Source organism: Oncorhynchus clarkii, chromosome 20, assembly GCF_045791955.1.
Source record: "Oncorhynchus clarkii lewisi isolate Uvic-CL-2024 chromosome 20, UVic_Ocla_1.0, whole genome shotgun sequence".
Classification (NCBI taxonomy): domain Eukaryota; kingdom Metazoa; phylum Chordata; class Actinopteri; order Salmoniformes; family Salmonidae; genus Oncorhynchus; species Oncorhynchus clarkii.
The window spans coordinates 85,535,597-85,555,702 of NC_092166.1; the positions used below are offsets into that span (position 1 = coordinate 85,535,597).

The 20,106-nt window shown below is 44.8% G+C and overlaps 1 protein-coding gene across 1 annotated transcript; it reads left to right on the plus strand.

The window, feature by feature from the left end:
• The first annotated feature begins 2,418 nt into the window (after nt 1-2,418).
• LOC139377002 (prosaposin-like) lies at nt 2,419-19,551 on the plus strand. The gene is made up of 14 exons (XM_071120053.1): nt 2,419-2,467; nt 6,310-6,443; nt 6,784-6,858; nt 7,567-7,692; nt 8,600-8,824; nt 9,165-9,308; nt 9,492-9,548; nt 11,869-12,015; nt 12,244-12,336; nt 14,189-14,372; nt 14,481-14,644; nt 16,342-16,422; nt 16,582-16,689; nt 18,183-19,551. The coding sequence occupies exons 1-14, from the start codon at nt 2,434-2,436 to the stop codon at nt 18,216-18,218; spliced, it is 1,608 nt and encodes a 535-aa protein (XP_070976154.1). The 5' UTR covers nt 2,419-2,433; the 3' UTR covers nt 18,219-19,551.
• The last annotated feature ends 555 nt before the right edge of the window (nt 19,552-20,106 follow it).

Sequence of the window (20,106 nt, forward strand, 5' to 3'; positions counted from 1 at the left end):
GCACTGCAACAGCAACATTTCAATTCACACAAGTCAGATACCAAATTGTATGCTATACAAGATAAACTTAAGTTATAATCATTTAATTCAACTGCCACTAAAATACATATTGATGTTGGTATAACAAAACACTGTGAATCCCTGATTGAAACATTTCACAACGGTAAAATACAATAAAATATTAGTTCTGTTTGAGGATCATCAGCTTGAGGTTTTGAACTGTTGCACCAGATCAAATCAAATCAAATGTTATTGGTCACATACATGTGTTTGGCAGATGTTATTGGTCACATACATGTGTTTGGCAGATGTTATTGGTCACATACATGTGTTTAGCAGATGTTATTGGTCACATACATGTGTTTGGCAGATGTTATTGGTCACATACATGTGTTTGGCAGATGTTATTGGTCACATACATGTGTTTGGCAGATGTTATTGGTCACATACATGTGTTTGGCAGATGTTATTGGTCACATACATGTGTTTAGCAGATGTTATTGGTCACATACATGTGTTTAGCAGATGTTATTGGTCACATACATGTGTTTGGCAGATGTTATTGGTCACATACATGTGTTTGGCAGATGTTATTGGTCACATACATGTGTTTAGCAGATGTTATTGGTCACATACATGTGTTTGGCAGATGTTATTGGTCACATACATGTGTTTGGCAGATGTTATTGGTCACATACATGTGTTTGGCAGATGTTATTGGTCACATACATGTGTTTGGCAGATGTTATTGTGTGTGTAGCGAAATGCTTGTGTTTCTAGCTCCAACCGTGCAGTAATATCTAACAAGTAAAATATCTAACAACACACACAATCTAAAGGAAAGGAATGGAATTAAGAATATATAAATATTTGGATGAGAAATGTCAGAGCGGCATGGAGTAAAATACAGTAGAATAGGATAGAATACAGTAGAATAGAATACAGTAGAATAGGATACAGTAGAATAGGATAGAATACAGTATATACATATGAGATGAGTAATGCAAAATATGTAAACATTATTAAAGTGACTAGTGTTCCATTTATTAAAGTGGCCAGTGATTTCAAGTCTACGTCTATGGGGCAGCAGCCTCCAATATGCTAGTGATGGCTATTAAACAGTCTGTCATAAGGCAATGTAGGCCTCGCCTATATTTGAGGAAATGTGTCTGTTCTCTCTCTCACAATCCATCCTGTAAAACGTAATCACATAAAATAAATGTAGAGCCTTGGAGCAACACATTACAGTAGTAGGCCTACATATTCCCTGGGGAGAGGATGGGAAAGGCTATGCAAAGATAACCCTAAACTAAACTCCTCGGTATGTTAAAATTTGATTATTTGCATGTAAATTCACTAAATTGAGTACCAACACTCAGTAGAAATCAAATCAAGTTTCATTAGATCAGTTAAATATTTGAATACAGTGATCACCCACAGGACTCAGTGATCTTATCATGTGCTTTAATTGCACTCTTAATTATCATAGGCTACTAATTAGTCATGTGTGTGTGTGTGTGTGTGTGTGGGGGGGGGGAATAATGAGTAGGCTATGTTTGTCTACATATAACTACAATAATGATACCTTACATAATGATCTACTAACTATTTTTTCAAAGGCAAAAAAAAGAAAAGAACAGTACATGTTTATTTGTTGAGGTAAACGCTGATCAATCAAATAGACCCAGACAAGACCGTCACATGTTCGGGCTCAGAAGTCACCTGACTATGAGGCATACTATAAACCCAGTGCAGCCCTCCCACTCCACCCTGCAGTGCAGTGCTTAGACCCTGGACAGGCTCCTCCTCCTCCACCCTGTAGTGCAGTGCTCAGACCCTGGACAGGCTCTTCCTCCACCCTGTAGTGCAGTGCTCAGACCCTGGACAGGCTCCTCCTCCACCCTGCAGTGCAGTGCTCAGACCCTGGACAGGCTCCTCCTCCACCCTGCAGTGCAGTGCTCAGACCCTGGACAGGCCCCTCCTCCTCCACCCTGCATTGCAGTGCTCAGACCCTGGACAGGCTCCTCCTCCTCCTTCTCCACCCTGCAGTGCTCAGACCCTAGACAGGCTCCTCCTACTCCTCCACCCTGCAGTGCAGTGCTCAGACCCTGGACAGGCCCCTCCTCCTCCACCCTGCATTGCAGTGCTCAGACCCTGGACAGGCTCCTCCTCCTCCTCCTCCACCGTGCATTGCAGTGCTCAGACCCTGGACAGGCTCCTCCTCCTCCTCCTCCTCCACCCTGCATTGCAGTGCTCAGACCCTGGACAGGCTCCTCCTCCTCCTCCACCCTGCAGTGCATTGCTCAGACCCTGGACAGGCTCCTCCTCCTCCTCCACCCTGCATTGCAGTGCTCAAAACCGAACAGTCGCCATTCAAATTCACACAGTCGCCAGAACAAGAACTGCTTTCAACCGGACATAAACAGCGCAGTCATGCTGTACCTCGCTTTGTTTGTCATCTCCGCAGGTAATACGATACACATTAAATTGGAAAACGATTTGATTAGTGTAACGTTAACTAGGTACAGAGTTGTTTTTTGTTGTTGTTGTTCTATCATATATAAATATGTAGTATAGAGAATACGTATCGAGGTTAGCTTAGCCAGCTAACTAGCTAACGTTACTGTAGCAACCAACGGTTAAATACATTGTCGTCCAATGACCAAAAACGTCACTTTCTGAACATTCAAGATGTGTAACTAGAGAATTATAATTATTTTTTAAACTTTGTGCTAGATAACTTGTCTTATTTCTACGTTATGAATCGGAGCTAACTTCACTGTAGCCTAGTGTACTGTTAGGTAACTTCCTGTTAGCTGCTATAGCTAACTAACTAGATATTTGACCAGGGAGTTATTAGCCAGCAAGGTACTCTGGCAAGGTTAGCTGTGGTCCGGTTGATTTAACTTTTAGCCAAAGGACACAATGTTAAAGTAATTTAAAAAATAAAAATAAAGCCACGATATATAATATCAAAGCAACTCATGATAGCTACTTTATTTCGATTTTTATAGCTCAGACATTGGTGTGACGCATTAGCTATCTAAGCAGAGTAGCTAGCCCTGCCAAATGTTTTTCCTTTTCACCTAACCTGTTTTAGAAAATAACTAAATCATTAACACCCGTTTGCGCAGGTAAATGGCAGGGATGGCACAACTGTTATATCACCATTTATGTAAACAAACATAAGTGTACAGTGAGTCTGCACTTTTCTTATGCACATATTCTTTATGGGAAAAACCAAAGTGTGGTTCTGTTGTCTTACACAATCACACTCCCTCTAACTTGCTCTCCTATTCACCGTCTTGTATTTATGATATCTTATGCTAACAGTACTTATGGGTCGTTCCCAACAATGCAGAGAAAATAGAATCATTTACAAGACTAGGGTCTACTCTTGATGTAATCCATCCACAACTGAAACAGTTTTGAACAGGTGTGTGGAAAAAGGTGCGTTTATCATCTAAACAAATGCAGTCATATCTAATTGTATTTGTCACATGCGCTGAATACAACAGGTATAGATAGACCTTAGTGAATTGCTTACCTACAAAGCCCTTAACCAACAATCCAGTTCAAGAAATTGAGTTTATTTTTTTTTATTACTAAATCATTTAGAGTAACAATAACGAGGTTATATAAAGGGATACTGGTACCGAGTCAAAGTACAGATTAGTTGAGGTAATTTGTAAAAGGACTATGTGTAGACAGCGAGTAGCAGCAGTGTAGAAATTAAAGGGGGGGGGGGTGTCAATGTAAATAGTCTGGACCATATGCATGACCCTCTGGTCAGATGCCTGACCAGTTGCCATACCAGGCGGTGCTGTAACGGGCCAGGATGCTCTCCGTTTTTAATGTACTGTTCTATTGATGTCTACCCAATGTGGACCGGCTAGCTAATGGAATATTTTCTATGTTTGGTCATTTGAATGGTCATTAACCTTGGTTTTGGAATTTCCATGAAAAAGCTCCAATTGGTCATTATTGCATAATGCATTTAACGTTCAAAGAAATTGAAACTAATGTTATTATTATTATTATTATTTAAATCAAACCAGTCTGACCTAGAAAAGCACTAATCGCCCAGCGCTTTGAGTCTTCTTTTTTTTGCTGATTACTGCCGAACACATTCAATAAATCAATAATGCAGTCTGTCACGTCCCCTATAGAACCCCTCACACAAACTGGGTTCTAGAGAAGCAAAACTCACTTCCGTATAGGCCTATAGGCTAGTATTGTTACAAGGGCTTTGTTGTAATAAACGTGCACAAGCTAGTTCCATTTTGTGTCCGTCCTGGTTTGGTCAGTAGATCGAGAGTTGCTCATTGCTGCTGTGTGTGTGACGATGGCTAATCCTTTTTTCTAGCTTCTTCCTCCTTGACTCCTTGTGTTGTATTTTGGAATTGGATCACACTGACGTAAAGACCGTCTAGTAGACGATCCACTTATCTTTACGACACGGCCAGTTATATGATTACTCTTCAGCCTCTATCTGCATTGACTCTTTTTTTGTTGTTGTTGTTGCAGGAACTCTTATGACTCCTCTGCTGCTACTGTTTATATATCCTGTTGCCTCCTCACTTCATCCTGACCTATATGTACATAGCTACCTCAATTACCTTGACCCCTACACATTGATGTAATCCTGGTACCACGTGTATTTTTTTTTTTAACCTTAATTTAACTGGGCAAGTCGGGGAAGAACAAGGTCTTTATTACAATGGCCCATAAGTAAGCATTTTAGTGTTGATCTACACCTGTTTACTAAGCATTAAATTGTTTTTGTCACATGCTTACTCATATTTTCCATTTCTGCAATACATTTGCTCTTGTGTTCGTTCCCCTTTGGTTTTGGGGAAATGTTTTAGAGCACCCAGTTTGCAAAGCTAACAGCACAACAATTCCATTCACTATGAGAATAGCGATTTGACACTCCTATGTCATTAGGAGTCATTCTTGCTCTGTAGACAAGATGTTCATCATAGGCTATTCAGTAGGCCTGCTGTCAGGGGGGGTAGGGTTTTATATACCATACCCATTGGGCCTTATTGTTTAATTATACGTTATCTATGCTGACTCACTGAAACTGTAGCTTAAAGACTTTGCTCTTTGGGGAGTTCGACAACGCTGAAACATGTCCTTGTGATGCCTAGGCCCATTACATCATATTGAGCAATGGCTTGTTTTTATCTGCCTAGTCATGTGACCTGACCGCTGAGGAGAAGAGGGAGGGGTGGGTGGGTATTATCATCATGTGAACATGACGGAGTGTTTCAGTCGTGTTTCCTAATGCCTTAGATTCCTAGGGTGTACTGTAGATAAGGTTTTGCAACGGAAAATTAGCGTCCTATGAGAAACAAGTACAGATAGTGCCCCCCCCACCCCCCCCTTTCTGACTGTTTTGTGCTTACTAAACACATGCTGTGTCCTATCTACAATCTATCTTTAGGCTGTTATCACAATGACCCACTCGATACGGGTCCAGCCTCAGTATGTAGACTATTGCTCCAGCAGCACTAGGTGATCTGTGTCATTGTCTGCTGAAATTGTTGTCACATGATTAACCATCTATCACGTTGCTGGTTTATTTGACAACAGAACCCGGGGCTGTTGTGACACCCCTACGATGCAGTGCTTTAGACCGCTGCACCACTCGGGACGCCCTTATGCAAAATAATTTGACCACTCTATGCACATAGGAGACTTTTTGTTCTACAACCCCAAGTTGTTACAGGACTTGTCTGAAAGTCACCTGCTACTGGTTTAAACTGTTTTTATGGATGTTTTCTTAAGGTAACCCCCCCCCCCCCCACACACACATACACACACACACACACACATACACACACACACAAAAGGTGTAAATATGTGCTAAAAATATATTTGATCTTTGTCTCCTAGCTATAGGACACTTCAAGACCTTATTCCTTAGGATTTATTTAGACTGTTTTGCTGTTTTTTTCCCCCTATAGCAGTGAAGGCTAAATTCATTGAGGTTTATTGCCGTTTTACTGTAGGTTTTTACTTCTAAACAAATGACTTGCTCAGCTTGTAGAGCATGGTGCTTCCAACACTAGGGTTGTGGGTTCGATTTCCACGGGGGACCGGGACGGAAATCTATGCTCTCGTTGCCTACTGTAAGTCACTCTGGATAAGAGCTAAGTGACAATGTGTCAAATGTGACCCTGTTTTATTCTAGAATGGGGCAGTGACTTTTCTAGTACTATTTTGTAACACACCGACAACAGTGTGGTTAGATGGGTATGCGTTGAAATAAACAGCTAGATTTTTTTTTTTCTGTCCTCATAGCCGTCGCCACCCCTCTGTTGGGTACTGAACAGTGTGCCCGTGGTCCTCCCTACTGGTGCCACAATGTGAAGACTGCCTCTATCTGTGGCGCCGTGGTCCACTGCCAACAGAACGTATGGAACCAACCCCAGATGGTGAGATTCTAGCCTGCTGTATCTAGCAAGTTATTGGCTACTGAAGGAGCAGAGAAGGTCTTGACCAACGTTACCCAAGCTTTGTCCTGGGCCCCTCCCCCAGCGTGCACCACCGTTACCCAAGCTTTGTCCTGGGCCCCTCCCCCCGGGTGCACCCGGGGGGGGGGAGCAGGACCGTTTTGGTAACGTTGGTGCACCCAGGGGGGACGACGACAGAGTTTGGGTAAATGCTGCTCTAAGCCCTTGTCTTTCACTGTGTAAATGGCTCAACAGGTGGGCATTGTTTAACCTGGCCTTGGGGTTTTGTTACTCTAATCATCTCCCCCTCCTTCCGTTTCAGAAATCTGTGCCGTGTGACCTGTGTAAGGAGGTGTTGATTGTGGTGGACCAGCTGCTGAAAGACAACGCTACTGAGGTGCGTCATGGGGGATGAAGATTGTTCCACAACTTTTGCCGCTGAAAACAAATTCATGCTCTACCATGGGAGGCGGGGTAGCCTAGTGGTGGGAGGCGGGGTAGCCTGGTGGTGGGAGGCGGGGTAGCCTGGTGGTGGGAGGCGGGGTAGCCTGGTGGTGGGAGGCGGGGTAGCCTGGTGGTGGGAGGCGGGGTAGCCTGGTGGTGGGAGGCGGGGTAGCCTGGTGGTGGGAGGCGGGGTAGCCTGGTGGTGGGAGGCGGGGTAGCCTGGTGGTGGGAGGCGGGGTAGCCTGGTGGTGGGAGGCGGGGTAGCCTGGTGGTGGGAGGCGGGGTAGCCTGGTGGTGGGAGGCGGGGTAGCCTGGTGGTTGGATCAAATCCCAGAGCTGACAAGGTAAACAAACATCTGTCGTTCTGCCCCCTGAACAAGGCAATTTAACCCACTGTTCCCTGGTAGGTCGTCATTGTTTATAAGAATTTGTTGTTAACTGACTAATCTGTTTTTATTTGACCATTCTTCCAACCAGCGTAAACTATCGGTGCATTTATGCCAGAACCGTTTTCCAGTTCGTAAGATACCCCGGCCATAGCTACCATTGTTCACAACAGTCCTCTGAGTAGGGTGTCGTAGTTGTTCTCCCAGAGGAGACGTTAGGCCAGACAACAACAACAACAACGTCTCCTGAGGCTCTGAGATCTGTGTGTTTCCAGGGCGAGATCCTGGGCTACCTGGAGAAGGCCTGTGCCTTGGTTCCTGACAAGAATCTGTCTGCAGAGTGTAAGGAGCTGGTAGACAGCTACTACCCTATCCTTATGGGTATCATCACTGGAGAACTGGTACGTACCAAACACCATATAATAACATTAGTTAAAATAAAAAATGAAGTGGTGATTTTTAATGCTTATTAGTGTTAAGATGGTAGACAGCTGAACTGATGTGTAAAAGTGGACTGAATGTCTGGGTCTACCATATCGTCTTCTCAAATTACTTTAATACAGTCTGGTCCGTGGACAGAGATCTGTTACTGAATGAATTAGAGTGGGATAAAGGTTCACGTTTTGACTGTGAGGTAGAGCAACCTTGTGGCCCGCTATGCAATCCTATGCACTTAATGGATTTTAGCCTTTCATAGGGGCCATCTTAGGCATTAGATTTGCATTCAGAGTTGATCTCTCTCTGTAGAAAAGTAAATGTATTACTCTCTCCTTATCAGACTCTGTTTGTAAACTCAAGGGGCCACACAGTAGAGTGTCTGTGTGGGCTGGGGGACTAGTTGAATGAGAGGCATTTAGGATGCTGGCTGGATCTCTGGTCACACAGACAGACGGTTCTTTGTGGGCCTCGACTGCTTCCTGTGACTAACAGGCCAAAAGGCCTCATCCCTCTCAGTTCAACCTGCCATGGCTTCAGCACCAGATGGACAACAATACATATCGATAGTTCCCTTTCAGTGTAGATTGTTTTTAATGTAGGAGTTGGCCTATTCTGGGTCTGGAGTGGGACAACTGACCCGTAGTTAAATTGTTTTGTTACATCTTAATTGGAGAGGATGGGCTCATGATAATGGCTGGAAATAAAATCAATTGAATGGCATCAAATGCATAGTTTCTATGTTTGATACCATTTTATTATGAGCCGTCATCCCCCTCCGTAGCAGTGTGAGGATCCAGGGGTCTATTTATGCTGTGTAGTGAGATGCAGCTCGTCGTTGACCTAAAGTGGACGGTGATTGTTGTTTCCCAGGAGGATCCTCAGGTGGCTTGTGGTGCCATGGGGCTGTGTGACTCCCAGCAGGCAGCTCTGGCCAGGCTGGCTAAGCTCACGTCCAACCAGATCCCCCAGCTCACGTCCAATGAGATCCCCCAGGTAGACCTAGCCCAGAGGGTCGCCCCCTTCCTCCTCAACGTCCCTGGGCTCCTCTACCCTCAGGCGCAGGATAACACCAAGCAGGAACCTGCCGCGGCACAGGTACATGGTCATGTTCTTGTGTGTCTAAAAGGGCTTGGGGGGGGGGGGGGGGGAGAGAAACATGTGATTCTGCCTTTGACTTCCTATTATACTAAATCTAGATGCATCTGGGTTGTGTTCAGTAGGGCACAAAGTACCAAATTGTTTCGCAACAGGAAACTGAAATCTGTTTTTGTCATTGGACAATTTCTGTCTGTACATCCCTGTTTTCAAAACATTTCCCCCCTACTGAACACTAACACAGTAGCAACTTTAAACTACTACTGATTCATACTGGGGTGCGTGTTGATCTAACTGCTATTCCTTATTTCCCTAGTGAATGTTTTCTGTCTCCTTGTAGGAGTCTGGAGATGTGTGTGAGGACTGTGTGAAGTTCATCACAGACACTCAGGAGGAGGCGAAGAGCAACTCTACTTTTGTCAACTCTCTGATCGAGCAGATCCAGGACCAGTGTGACCTGCTGGGGCCTGGTATCTCTGACCTGGTGAGAGGCCTTGTTATCTAGTTAGTTACAGATCCAGAACCAGTGTGGTCTCTGACCCGGTTAGAGGACTGGTTTCTATAACAAGGGGCACAGCAAAATACAACCCCCCGCCCCCCCATTACTTTTAATCTGTGATGCTAGCAGAGCACGTTTGTTGTACCACTTCCTGTCCTCTTGTTTCAGTGCAAGCAGTACGTCAGCCAGTATGCCCCTCTAATCGTCCAGCAGCTGATGTCCATGGTGAGTAACTCTTCTACTGTTACGTTCCACAGTTAGCACTAATAACTAGGCCTCATTTAGCCGGGAGATCTGTTACGTTCCACAGTTAGCACTAATAACTAGGCCTCATTTAGCCGGGAGATCTGTTACGTTCCACAGTTAGCACTAATAACTAGGCCTCATTTTGCCGGGAGATCTGTTACGTTCCACAGTTAGCACTAATAACTAGGCCTCATTTTGCCGGGAGATCTGTTACGTTCCACAGTTAGCACTAATAACTAGGCCTCATTTTGCCGGGAGATCTGCATAATATTACTAGTGTTTTTTATTTTTTTTGGCGGTATCTGTATTTGACTTTACTATTTATATATTTGAAGACTTTTATTTTCTTTAGGAATGTAGAGAAGGAAATGTACTTTTTACTCCATTCACCCAACAGTGCTTAGCAGGACAGTAAAATGTTCTGATTCGCACACTTATCAAGAGAGCATCCCTGGTCATCCCTACTGGCTCTGATCTGGAGGACTCACTAAAACAGAGAACATCCCTGGTCATCCCTACTGCCTCTGATCTGGAGGACTCACTAAACAGAGAATATCCCTGGTTCATCCCTACTGCCTCTGATCTGGAGGACTCACTAAACAGAGAACATCCCTGGTCATCCCTACTGGCTCTGATCTGGAGGACTCACTAAAACAGAGAACATCCCTGGTCATCCCTACTGCCTCTGATCTGGAGGACTCACTAAACAGAGAACAACACAAATGCTTAGTCTGTAAACGGTGTTGGAATGTCGTGATTCATGATTCATACTTAAGTATATATTTTTTTAGCAATTACTTTGACTTTTGATTCTTCAGTAAATTTAAAACCAAATACTTTTTTTAGACTTTTACTCAAGTAGTATTTTACTGGGAGACTTACTTGAGCCATTTAATAATAGAAAATGACTCTGGTATGACCGGTATTTTCTTCACCACTGAATATCACATGACCGATAATAAACAGACTGCAGGGTGAAATGGAGCAAGAGCAAACTTTTCCCACTACTGGGCCGAGATGTAGTTACAGGAAAGGGAAACAGGGGGGTGGAGGATCATGTGATTTGGTTCAGCACAATAGATACATTGAGCCCATACAGCTCCTAGCCTGCTGATTAAAAAAAAAAAAAAAAAAATGATATATACAGATTCTTTCCTCTCCTCATCCCCTCCTCCATCCATTCATTTGCCTTTCTGCTCTCTTTCCCCCCCCCACCCCCCTCTGGGGTTTTTCTGGTTGCTGCTGGTCTCTAGGAACAGGTAGGTGTCTCTCTCTGTGTTCAGCTTTGAGTCTCTCACCCTTGAGGCTGTGGCCACACAGTGACTTGGATGAAAATTGTATTATGGATTCATTCTCTGGCGAAAGGTCAAGTTGCATATTCATGAAGACTGACATTTGCCCCCGCCCCCCCAAAAAAAACACATGTCAACGGATAACTCCCATCTGTCTGGCCACAGCTTTAGCATCTGCTTCCTGCACTGGCTGTGTATTAGTGCTGCTTACTTCAGACTCACCTCCACTGCTCTAGATCTGCATCTGTGTTTGTCTGTTTAGTTGTGGCGGATGTAAATATTATTTTAGGTCGCAGGCTGTCTTCTTTTGGAAATGTATTTGATGTGCATGTCTTCATGCTGGACTGCAGATGGCGCTGTTTCTACTTTATTATATTTTTTTCATGCCACAAACCTGTTTTGTTAGTGTCTTATTGTGTCATTAGTGTCTGGAACCATCTGATCTGGGTGCATGTTGCCCTATGCATGCCTCTGTTTCTAGAACGTAGCGTGGCCTATGGAACAGGGGACTGGTAGAAGGGGTTCTAGCTAGCGTGGCCTATGGAACAGGGGACTGGTAGAAGGGGGTTCTAGCTAGCGTGGCCTATGGAACAGGGGACTGGTGGGAGGGGTTCTAGCTAGCGTGGCCTATGGAACAGGGGACTGGTAGAAGGGGTTCTAGCTAGCGTGGCCTATGGAACAGGGGACTGGTAGAAGGGGTTCTAGCTAGCGTGGCCTATGGAACAGGGGACTGGTAGAAGGGGGTTCTAGCTAGCGTGGCCTATGGAACAGGGGACTGGTAGAAGGGGTTCTAGCTAGCATGGCCTATGGAACAGGGGACTGGTAGAAGGGGTTCTAGCTAGCGTGGCCTATGGAACAGGGGACTGGTAGAAGGGGTTCTAGCTAGCGTGGCCTATGGAACAGGGGACTGGTAGAAGGGGTTCTAGCTAGCGTGGCCTACGGAACAGGGTATTCTCTGGTATGAATGTGTCCATTCTGACGTTCTCTTCCCCCCCCCCCCCCCCCAGCAACCCAAGGATGTCTGTACCTTTGCTGGCTTCTGCTCTGCTGATGTGAAGAGCTCTGTCCCCATGATGAAGCTGGTGGCTGCCAAAACCATCCCCGCTGTCAAACTGGTTCCTGCCACTAAGATGGAGGCTGTCAAGCCTGCCACGGTAGGTTAACCTCCTGATACTAGTCAGGATACTGGCCAGTTTGCATACTCACAGATTATTTGAAAACTTGTATGAACCGAACACGTTATGCCAAAGACACTGTTACATTGCAGGTACTCTGTTCATCAGTGACCATTTTCTGTAAAGGGTTGTTCCTCTTTCCAAGAAGCTCAATTGTCTGGCTCATGTGGTACTGGGTATTGCTATACTAACTAGTCTCTTCTATAGGACATGGTGCGTGCCCGTGACTCCCCTCAATGTGCCATGTGTGAGTTCATGATGAAGGAGTTGGAGAGCATGCTGCAGGATGAGAAAACGGAGGTAGGTTTTTACCTGCCGTGTGGCACACGAGTCATTGACCTGCTATAGAACACTGACTGGTGCAAACTGGTGGAAGTACTGGAGGGGTTTCCTGTTCAAACCGGAGTAGAAACTGTTTTAAAAAAATAAATAAATGATAGTTATGAGATCTGTATTATAAATGTGCTTGTGCTTCACCTCTGGTATTCTGGATGATGAAGACCTGCGACGCTGCTGATCATGACTCTGATTGGTATTCTGGATGATGAAGACCTGCGACGCTGCTGATCATGACTCTGATTGGTATTCTGGATGATGAAGACCTGCGACGCTGCTGATCATGACTCTGATTGGTATTCTGGATGATGAAGACCTGCGACGCTGCTGATCATGACTCTGATTGGTATTCTGGATGATGAAGACCTGCGACGCTGCTGATCATGACTCTGATTGGTATTCTGGATGATGAAGACCTGCGACGCTGCTGATCATGACTCTGATTGGTATTCTGGATGATGAAGACCTGCGACGCTGCTGATCATGACTCTGATTGGTATTCTGGATGATGAAGACCTGCGACGCTGCTGATCATGACTCTGATTGGTATTCTGGATGATGAAGACCTGCGACGCTGCTGATCATGACTCTGATTGGTATTCTGGATGATGAAGACCTGCGACGCTGCTGATCATGACTCTGATCCGTTTGCGTCTCGTCAGTTTGGCAACTTTAAAACATTTTTTTTTAAATTAAATGATCTGGATTCTGTAATCCTTACACTCCAGGATCGGTTTGATAACTGGAGGTTTGCTGGTTCAATCCCCCTGAGCTGCCTGCTGGGAAATTCTGCAGGGATTAGGCTGCAGCTAGAGGGTTACCAGATTCAATATCCTGTATACTACCTACTGCCGTTGTGCCCTTGAGCAAGGCACTTGCGTGCTTGAAGTCAGCAAATGCATTTTTCTGTGAGCCCGGGCACTTGTTGATCTGCTCTTCAGCTAGTCTCTGCCTTCCTTCCTTTGAGTTTTGAACAATGCAACAACAACAAAACAATGTTCATCCTTATTTAAAGGGGAGATTTGATCACCATATCCCGATCTGAAGGATCATCTTTCAGTTTTGAGGAAAACTTTTGACTTCTATCCGATTTAGAGAGTAATCCTAGCAGGTGACTTAAAGAAAGTCCCCATGGTGCTAAAACAGAACGGAGAGACTATTGTCTGCAATGTGCAGCCAGAATGTATTTGATTTATTTTAAGTGAGTCACTCACAACCCTAAGAATGTTTTTTTATTTTGTCTTCATAAACTTCCCTCAGACCCAAAGTGTTTGTTAGTCCTTGACACGCAGGAATAACAATGTTATTATTGTAATAATGTCTTTGTACCGACGTCACTCTGACAGATGGCAGGATGTTTGTAGCAGAGGGAAGTGTTGACTGTGACACACCTTGTTGTGTCTAGTTAGCTATTTTGGTAGCCAAGCTGTTGTCTTATCAGAATTCTGTCAGCGGTATATAAATAGTGTGCAGTCAATGACTTAATTCATTTCATCTCCTAGTTTATCAAATGTATTTATTTTATATAGAAACCCTTATTACATCAGCAGTTGTCATGAAGTGCTTTTATTAAAAACCCGGCCTACAAGTCCTGAAGACAAGCAATGCAGATGTGTTGTCTGGGGGGGGGGACTCCCTAGAAAGACAGGAACCGCAGCAACTAGTCCCAGTGGTGGCCAAGTCCTCTACGGGTTGAGCCAGAATAGGATTGGTTGATTAGGAAAAAAAGTCAAATGAAATGGTAGGGTTCATGTCTCACCCTTGTGCTCTCTCCTTCCCTCTCTCCTTCCCTCTCTCCTTCCCTCTCTCTTCTCAGCAAGATGTGGTGCGTGCTGTGGAGAAGGTGTGCGCTGTGCTGCCCTCCTCCCTGTCGGTCCAGTGTAAGGACCTGATTGAGGCCTACGGCCAGGCCATCATTGAGCTGCTGGTGCAGGAGGCCGACCCGAAGACGATCTGCACCGTGTTGGGGCTCTGCAAGGACGCCAGCCGCGCCTTCATCCGTGAGTAGTGTTCATTAAAAGGAAGTGAATGTGGGGTACAACGGGACGCAAGTGTCATTTCTGAACATGGCCCAGATTAAGTTAGTTAACTCTGTCCCCATCTCTCAGCGGTGCTGAACATGGCCCGGGTGGAGGCGGGTGGGTTCTGTGAGGTGTGTAAGGTGGCTGTGCAGTACATCGACGGCATCCTGGAACAGAACGCCACAGAGGCACAGATCGAAGACGCAGTCAGGAAAGTCTGCAGCTTTGTCCCGGAGACCGTGAGGAGCGAGGTGAGTTGGGGAGACTCCATCCTGGTTAAATAAGAGACCATTGTATCTGCTTGTCACAGTGATGGGGGATCGATCTGTCAGTTAAGTGTTTCCTGGACACGATAGCCTATTGTCCTCCAGTGTGTTATCCAATGGCGTGTGTGTGTGTGTGTGTGTGTGTGTGTGTGTATACACACAAACAAACCCTATTAGAGGGAGAGCCAAGATGGAGACATGGTGGCTTCAACACAGTGCCCCTATCGGTCATCTAGTGTGTGTGTGTGTGTGTACACACACACTACCAGTACAAGGGTTTTTCTATATTTTTACTGTTTTCTACATTGAAGAATAATATTGGAGGCAAACTCTGAAATGACACGTATGGAATAATTTAGTAACAACTTTAAAATATATTTGATTCTTCAAAGTAACCACCCTTTGTCTTGATGACAGCTTTGCACACTCTTGGCATTCTCTCAACCAGCTTCAACCTGGAATGCTTTTCCAACAGTCTCAAAGGTGTTCCCACATGCTGACCACTTGTTGGCTGCTTTTCCTTCACTCTGCGGTCCAACTCATCCCAAACCATCAATTGGGTTGAGGTCTGGTGATTGTGGAGGCCAGGTCATCTGATGCAGCACTCTTTCTTGGTAAAATAGCCCTTACACAGCCCGGAGGTGTGTTGGGTCATTGTCCTGTTGAAAAACAAATGATCGTCCCACTAAGCATAAACCAGATGGGATGGTGTATAGCTGCAGAATGCTGTGGTAGCCATGTTGGTTAAGTCTTCCTTGAGTTAAATCACCATCACACCTCCACCTCCATGCTTCACGGTGGGAACCACGTGCAGAGATCAGCCGTTCACCTGTTCTGCGTCTCACAAAGACAGCGGTTGGAACGAAGAATCTCATATTTGAGATTCATCTGGTCAAGTGTCAATTTCTCGTGTTTCTTGGCCCATGTAAGTCTCCTTGTTTAGTGTCCTTCAGCAGTGGTTTCTTCACAGCAATTTGACCATGAAGGCCTGATTCACAGACTCTGCTGTTAATGTCTTACTTGAACTGCATTTATTTGTGCTGCATTCTGAGTTGTAGTTCACTAAAGACCTTATCCTCTGCAGCAGAGGTAACTCTGGGTCTTCTTTTCCTGTGGCGGTCCTCATGAGAGCCAGTTTCATCACAGCGCTTGATGGTTTTTGCGTCAGCACTTGAAGAAAAGTTCTTGAAATGTTCCTTATTGACTGAACTTCAAGTCTTAAAGTAATGATGGACTGTTGTTTCTCTTTGCTTATTTGAGCTGTTCTTGCCGTAATATGGACTTGGTCTTTTACCAAACAGGGCTATATTCTGTATACCACCCCTACCTTGTCACAACACAACTGATTGGCTCAAACGCATTAAGAAGGAAACAAATTCCACATGAATTTAACATGGCTCACCTGTTAATTGAAATGCATTCCATGTGACTACCTCACGAAGCTGGTTGAGAGAATGCCACGAGTGCAAAGCTGTCATCAAGGCAAAGGGTAGCTACTTTTTGAAGAATCTCAAGTATAAAATATTTTGGTTACTACATGATTTCATAGTTTTGATGTCTTCACTATTATTCTAAAATGTAAAACTCAAAAATCCCCGTAATGAGTAGGTGTGTCAACTTGACTGGGTGTGTGTATAGATCTCTCTCTATCATTGGTGTTAACCACTGTCTATCTCCTCCAGTGTGACCAGCTGGTTGAGCAGTATGAGCCCATGCTGGTTCAGCTCCTCCTGCAGATGTTGGACCCTGACTTTGTCTGCATGGTGAGCACTGGAATTCAATATCTTTTAATATAGGAGTAAAGTTAGAGAATAACATCTATTGTCTCGGAGTTGGTAAAAAAGGACTTGCCTGGTTGAATTAATCAAAGGTTATGAATGCTTGTCTAACAGTGCGCTCTGTGTGGTTGTCCCTGGTTACAGAAGTTGGGGGTCTGTCCTGAGGCAGTGCAAAGGCTTCTGGGTATGGAGCAGTGTAGCTGGGGACCCGCCTTCTGGTGCAAGGACATGGACTCCGCGAAACGCTGCAACGTGAGTCAATACACAGGCAACATGAACTATTCATGTGCTCACTGGCTGTCTCAAACTCAGCAAAAAAATAAACTTTGTCTCACTGTCAACTGCGTTTATTTTCAGCAAACTTAACGTGTGTAAATATTTGTATGAACATGACAAGATTCAACAACTGAGACACAAACTGAACAAGTTCCACAGACATGTGACTAACAGAAATGGAATAATGTGTCCCTGAACAAAGTTGGGGTCAAAATCAAAAGTAACAGTCAGTATCTGGTGTGGCCACCAGCTGCATTAAGTACTGCAGTGCATCTCCTCCTCATGGACTGCACCAGATTGTCCAGGTCTTGCTGTGAGATGTTACCCCACTCTTCCAAGGCACCTGCAAATTCCCGGACATTTCTGGGGGGAATGGCCCTAGCCCTCACCCTCCGATACAACAGGTCCCAGACGTGCTCAATGGAATTGAGATCCGGGCTCTTCGCTGGCCATGGCAGAACACTGACATTCCTGTCTGCAGGAAATCACTCACAGAACGAGCAGTATGGCTGGTGGCATTGTCATGCTGGAGGGTCATGTCAGGATGAGCCTGCAGGAAGGGTACCACATGAGGGAGGAGGAGATCTTCCCTGTAACGCACAGCGTTGAGATTGCCTGCAATGACAACAAGCTCAGTACGCTTGATGCTGTGACACACCACCCCAGACCATGATGGACCCTCCACCTCCAAATCGATCCTGGTACAGCGTACCTCGGTGTAACGCTCATTCCTTCGACCATAAACGCGAATCCGACCATCACCCCCGGTGAGACAAAGCCGCGACTCGTCAGTGAAGAGCACTTTTTGCCATTCCTGTCTGGTTCAGCAATGGTGGGTTTGTGCCCATAGGCGATTTTGTTGCGATTTTTGTTGTCGGTGATGTCTGCCTTACAACAGCGTCTCAGTACGGACATTGCAATTTATTGCCCTGGCCACATCTGTAGTCCTCATGCCTCCTTGCAGAATGCCTAAGGCACGTTCACGCAGATGAGCAGGGACCCTGGGCATCTTTCTTTTGGTGTTTTTCAGAGTCAGTAGAAAGGCCTCTTTAGTGTCCTAAGTTTTCATAACTGTGACCTTTAATTGCCTACCGTCTGTAAGCTGTTAGTGTCTTAATGACCGTTCCACAGGTGCATGTTCATTAATTGTTTATGGTTCATTGAACAAGCATGGGAAACAGTGTTTAAACCCTTTACAATGAAGATCTGTGAAGTTATTTTGGGGATTTTTACGAAGAAAAAAATAATTTCCTTTCTTCACAGCAGTGATCAATGTTTCATTCCAGGGTTGCCTTGATAAATGCCTATCTGAAACTTTTATTAATTTATGATTAGCTGGGAAGCACTGCTCATCCAGATCTTATTTTTCTTGTCTAAAACATTTATTATCACAGCAGATGCATAAACTAAAGGAGGAACTATTCCGTAGGGAAAGGCGGTCTCTAACCTGCTGGTCTTTCCTCTCCCAGGCGGTGGCACACTGCAGGCGTCACGTGTGGGAATAGAGTGGAGGAGAAGAAGTGGAGAAGAAGACCTCCCTAAACGTTCGGACCCTTTAGGAAATTAAGGAGAAACACTAGCGCTGCTTAACTTTTAAATCAATAAATAAAACTTTTCTTTTTTTTTTTTAAACATGTGGAATTTAATGTTTTTTTTTGCTCTTGTCTAAATTAATTTACCAGGCAGGTTTGAGAGGAGGGAGTTGACGCCTTTTCAGTTCATGTGGGGGAAGAGGTGGTTTTGGGGCTTCGAGAGGGAATCTACCTGCCTGACTGTTTTAGTTACTGGGACAAACCTCCAAACCGATACTGTACTGATTATTTTACTATTCCTGGTTTGTGTAAAGATTCGATTTTCACATGTTTAAGCCTTGTCCTGGACTGAAAAGCACGGCTTGCTTCCTTAGTTCAAGAAACTGGCCCATTTCAAGTACGTGAAGCAGACGGGCGAGAAGATAAATACTGCTGTGTCTGTGTGAAAGAGTGCTTGGATTCTTCCAGTTGAGTCTTAGTGGGTCCTTTTGCCCTCTAGCCTACTCGTTGCCCTACCTACCTTTTGCCCTCTAGCCTACTCGTTGCCCTACCTACCTTTTGCCCTCTAGCCTACTCGTTGCCCTACCTACCTTTTGCCCTCTAGCCTACTCGTTGCCCTACCTACCTTTTGCCCTCTAGCCTACTCGTTGCCCTACCTACCACCATCTCTTGCTGTGACGGTATATATCTTACCTTTCTGGGATGTTTTCTGGTTAACGAAGTCTCATCTCCTTAAAGCAAATTTAAATCTCTAGTTTGTAGAAACTGTTGAATTGTGTAGAATACTTTAGTTTTATTATTAAATTGGGTGGTTCTGAAATGGCACCTTTGTCCCTAAAGTAGTGCATTTGATAGAGGGAGTAAGGTGCCAGTTTTTTTTTTTTTAGTCACGACCTGTGTACATTTTTGTTGGCTCGTCCGTTGCCGTGGGTGACGAATCCACTGTAGCACCAAGGGGTGTGGTCTAAAATGTGACTCCCTGCCCTGTGTCCCTAATGGCACCTTGGGCCCTATGGCCTCTGGTCAAAAGGAGTGCACTATAAAGGGAACGAGGTGCCATGTGGGACGGAGACATCTCTAGCAACATGCTCGTGTGCCCCCCCCCACCCCGTCAAGCCTGTTTTGCAGTGTCCCACTCAGCCAACCAATGTGCTGACTGACCTCACCCTGTTTATGCTAATCAATGTTTCTAATGTAACGATGGAGAGCTTGTTGTGACCAATAATCAATGGCTGACGGCCTCGCTGTTCAGCCTGAAACTAATCGATCGGTCAATTTTAACTGAAATAAAATGATCCCAAATCCACGTGGTTATCTAATGTGTGGTATTCATTAGTGTGAAATGTTTCCACAATCTGTTTTCTTATTGGTCAAGCTCAGGCAGTTCTTCCCTGTTGGTTTCCTATTTCGTAAGAACTGAGATTGTTTTAGCTAATAAAAATGTAATTGTATGATTAACTCTACCAGTACTTTGGAGGGGGGGGGGGGGGGGGTGAATAAACATAAGTGGATCCTATAGCCTCTAGAGTAATTAGGGCTGGACACCACTAAATGGCAGTGTGAGCAGAATTACCAATGATGGTTGGATTTATTTATTTTTTTACAATGAGGGAATGTAGATGCCATGGGGAGAACCGGGTGTGTTGCCTGCTTATTTTAGCCTGATACTAATCACAACCAGGATGACAATCCTCATGTGGTGAAAAAGCATAGATTCCTAACATTTTTATTATCTTGTCCAAATTGAAGATGTCTTTTCAGCTCAGTGTACCGGCTAAGCAGAGATTCCTAACAGCAGAGATCCTATGTCGGACTACTTCCGGCGCCGACAGTTTACGTGTTATTTCTTACATTAGTACCC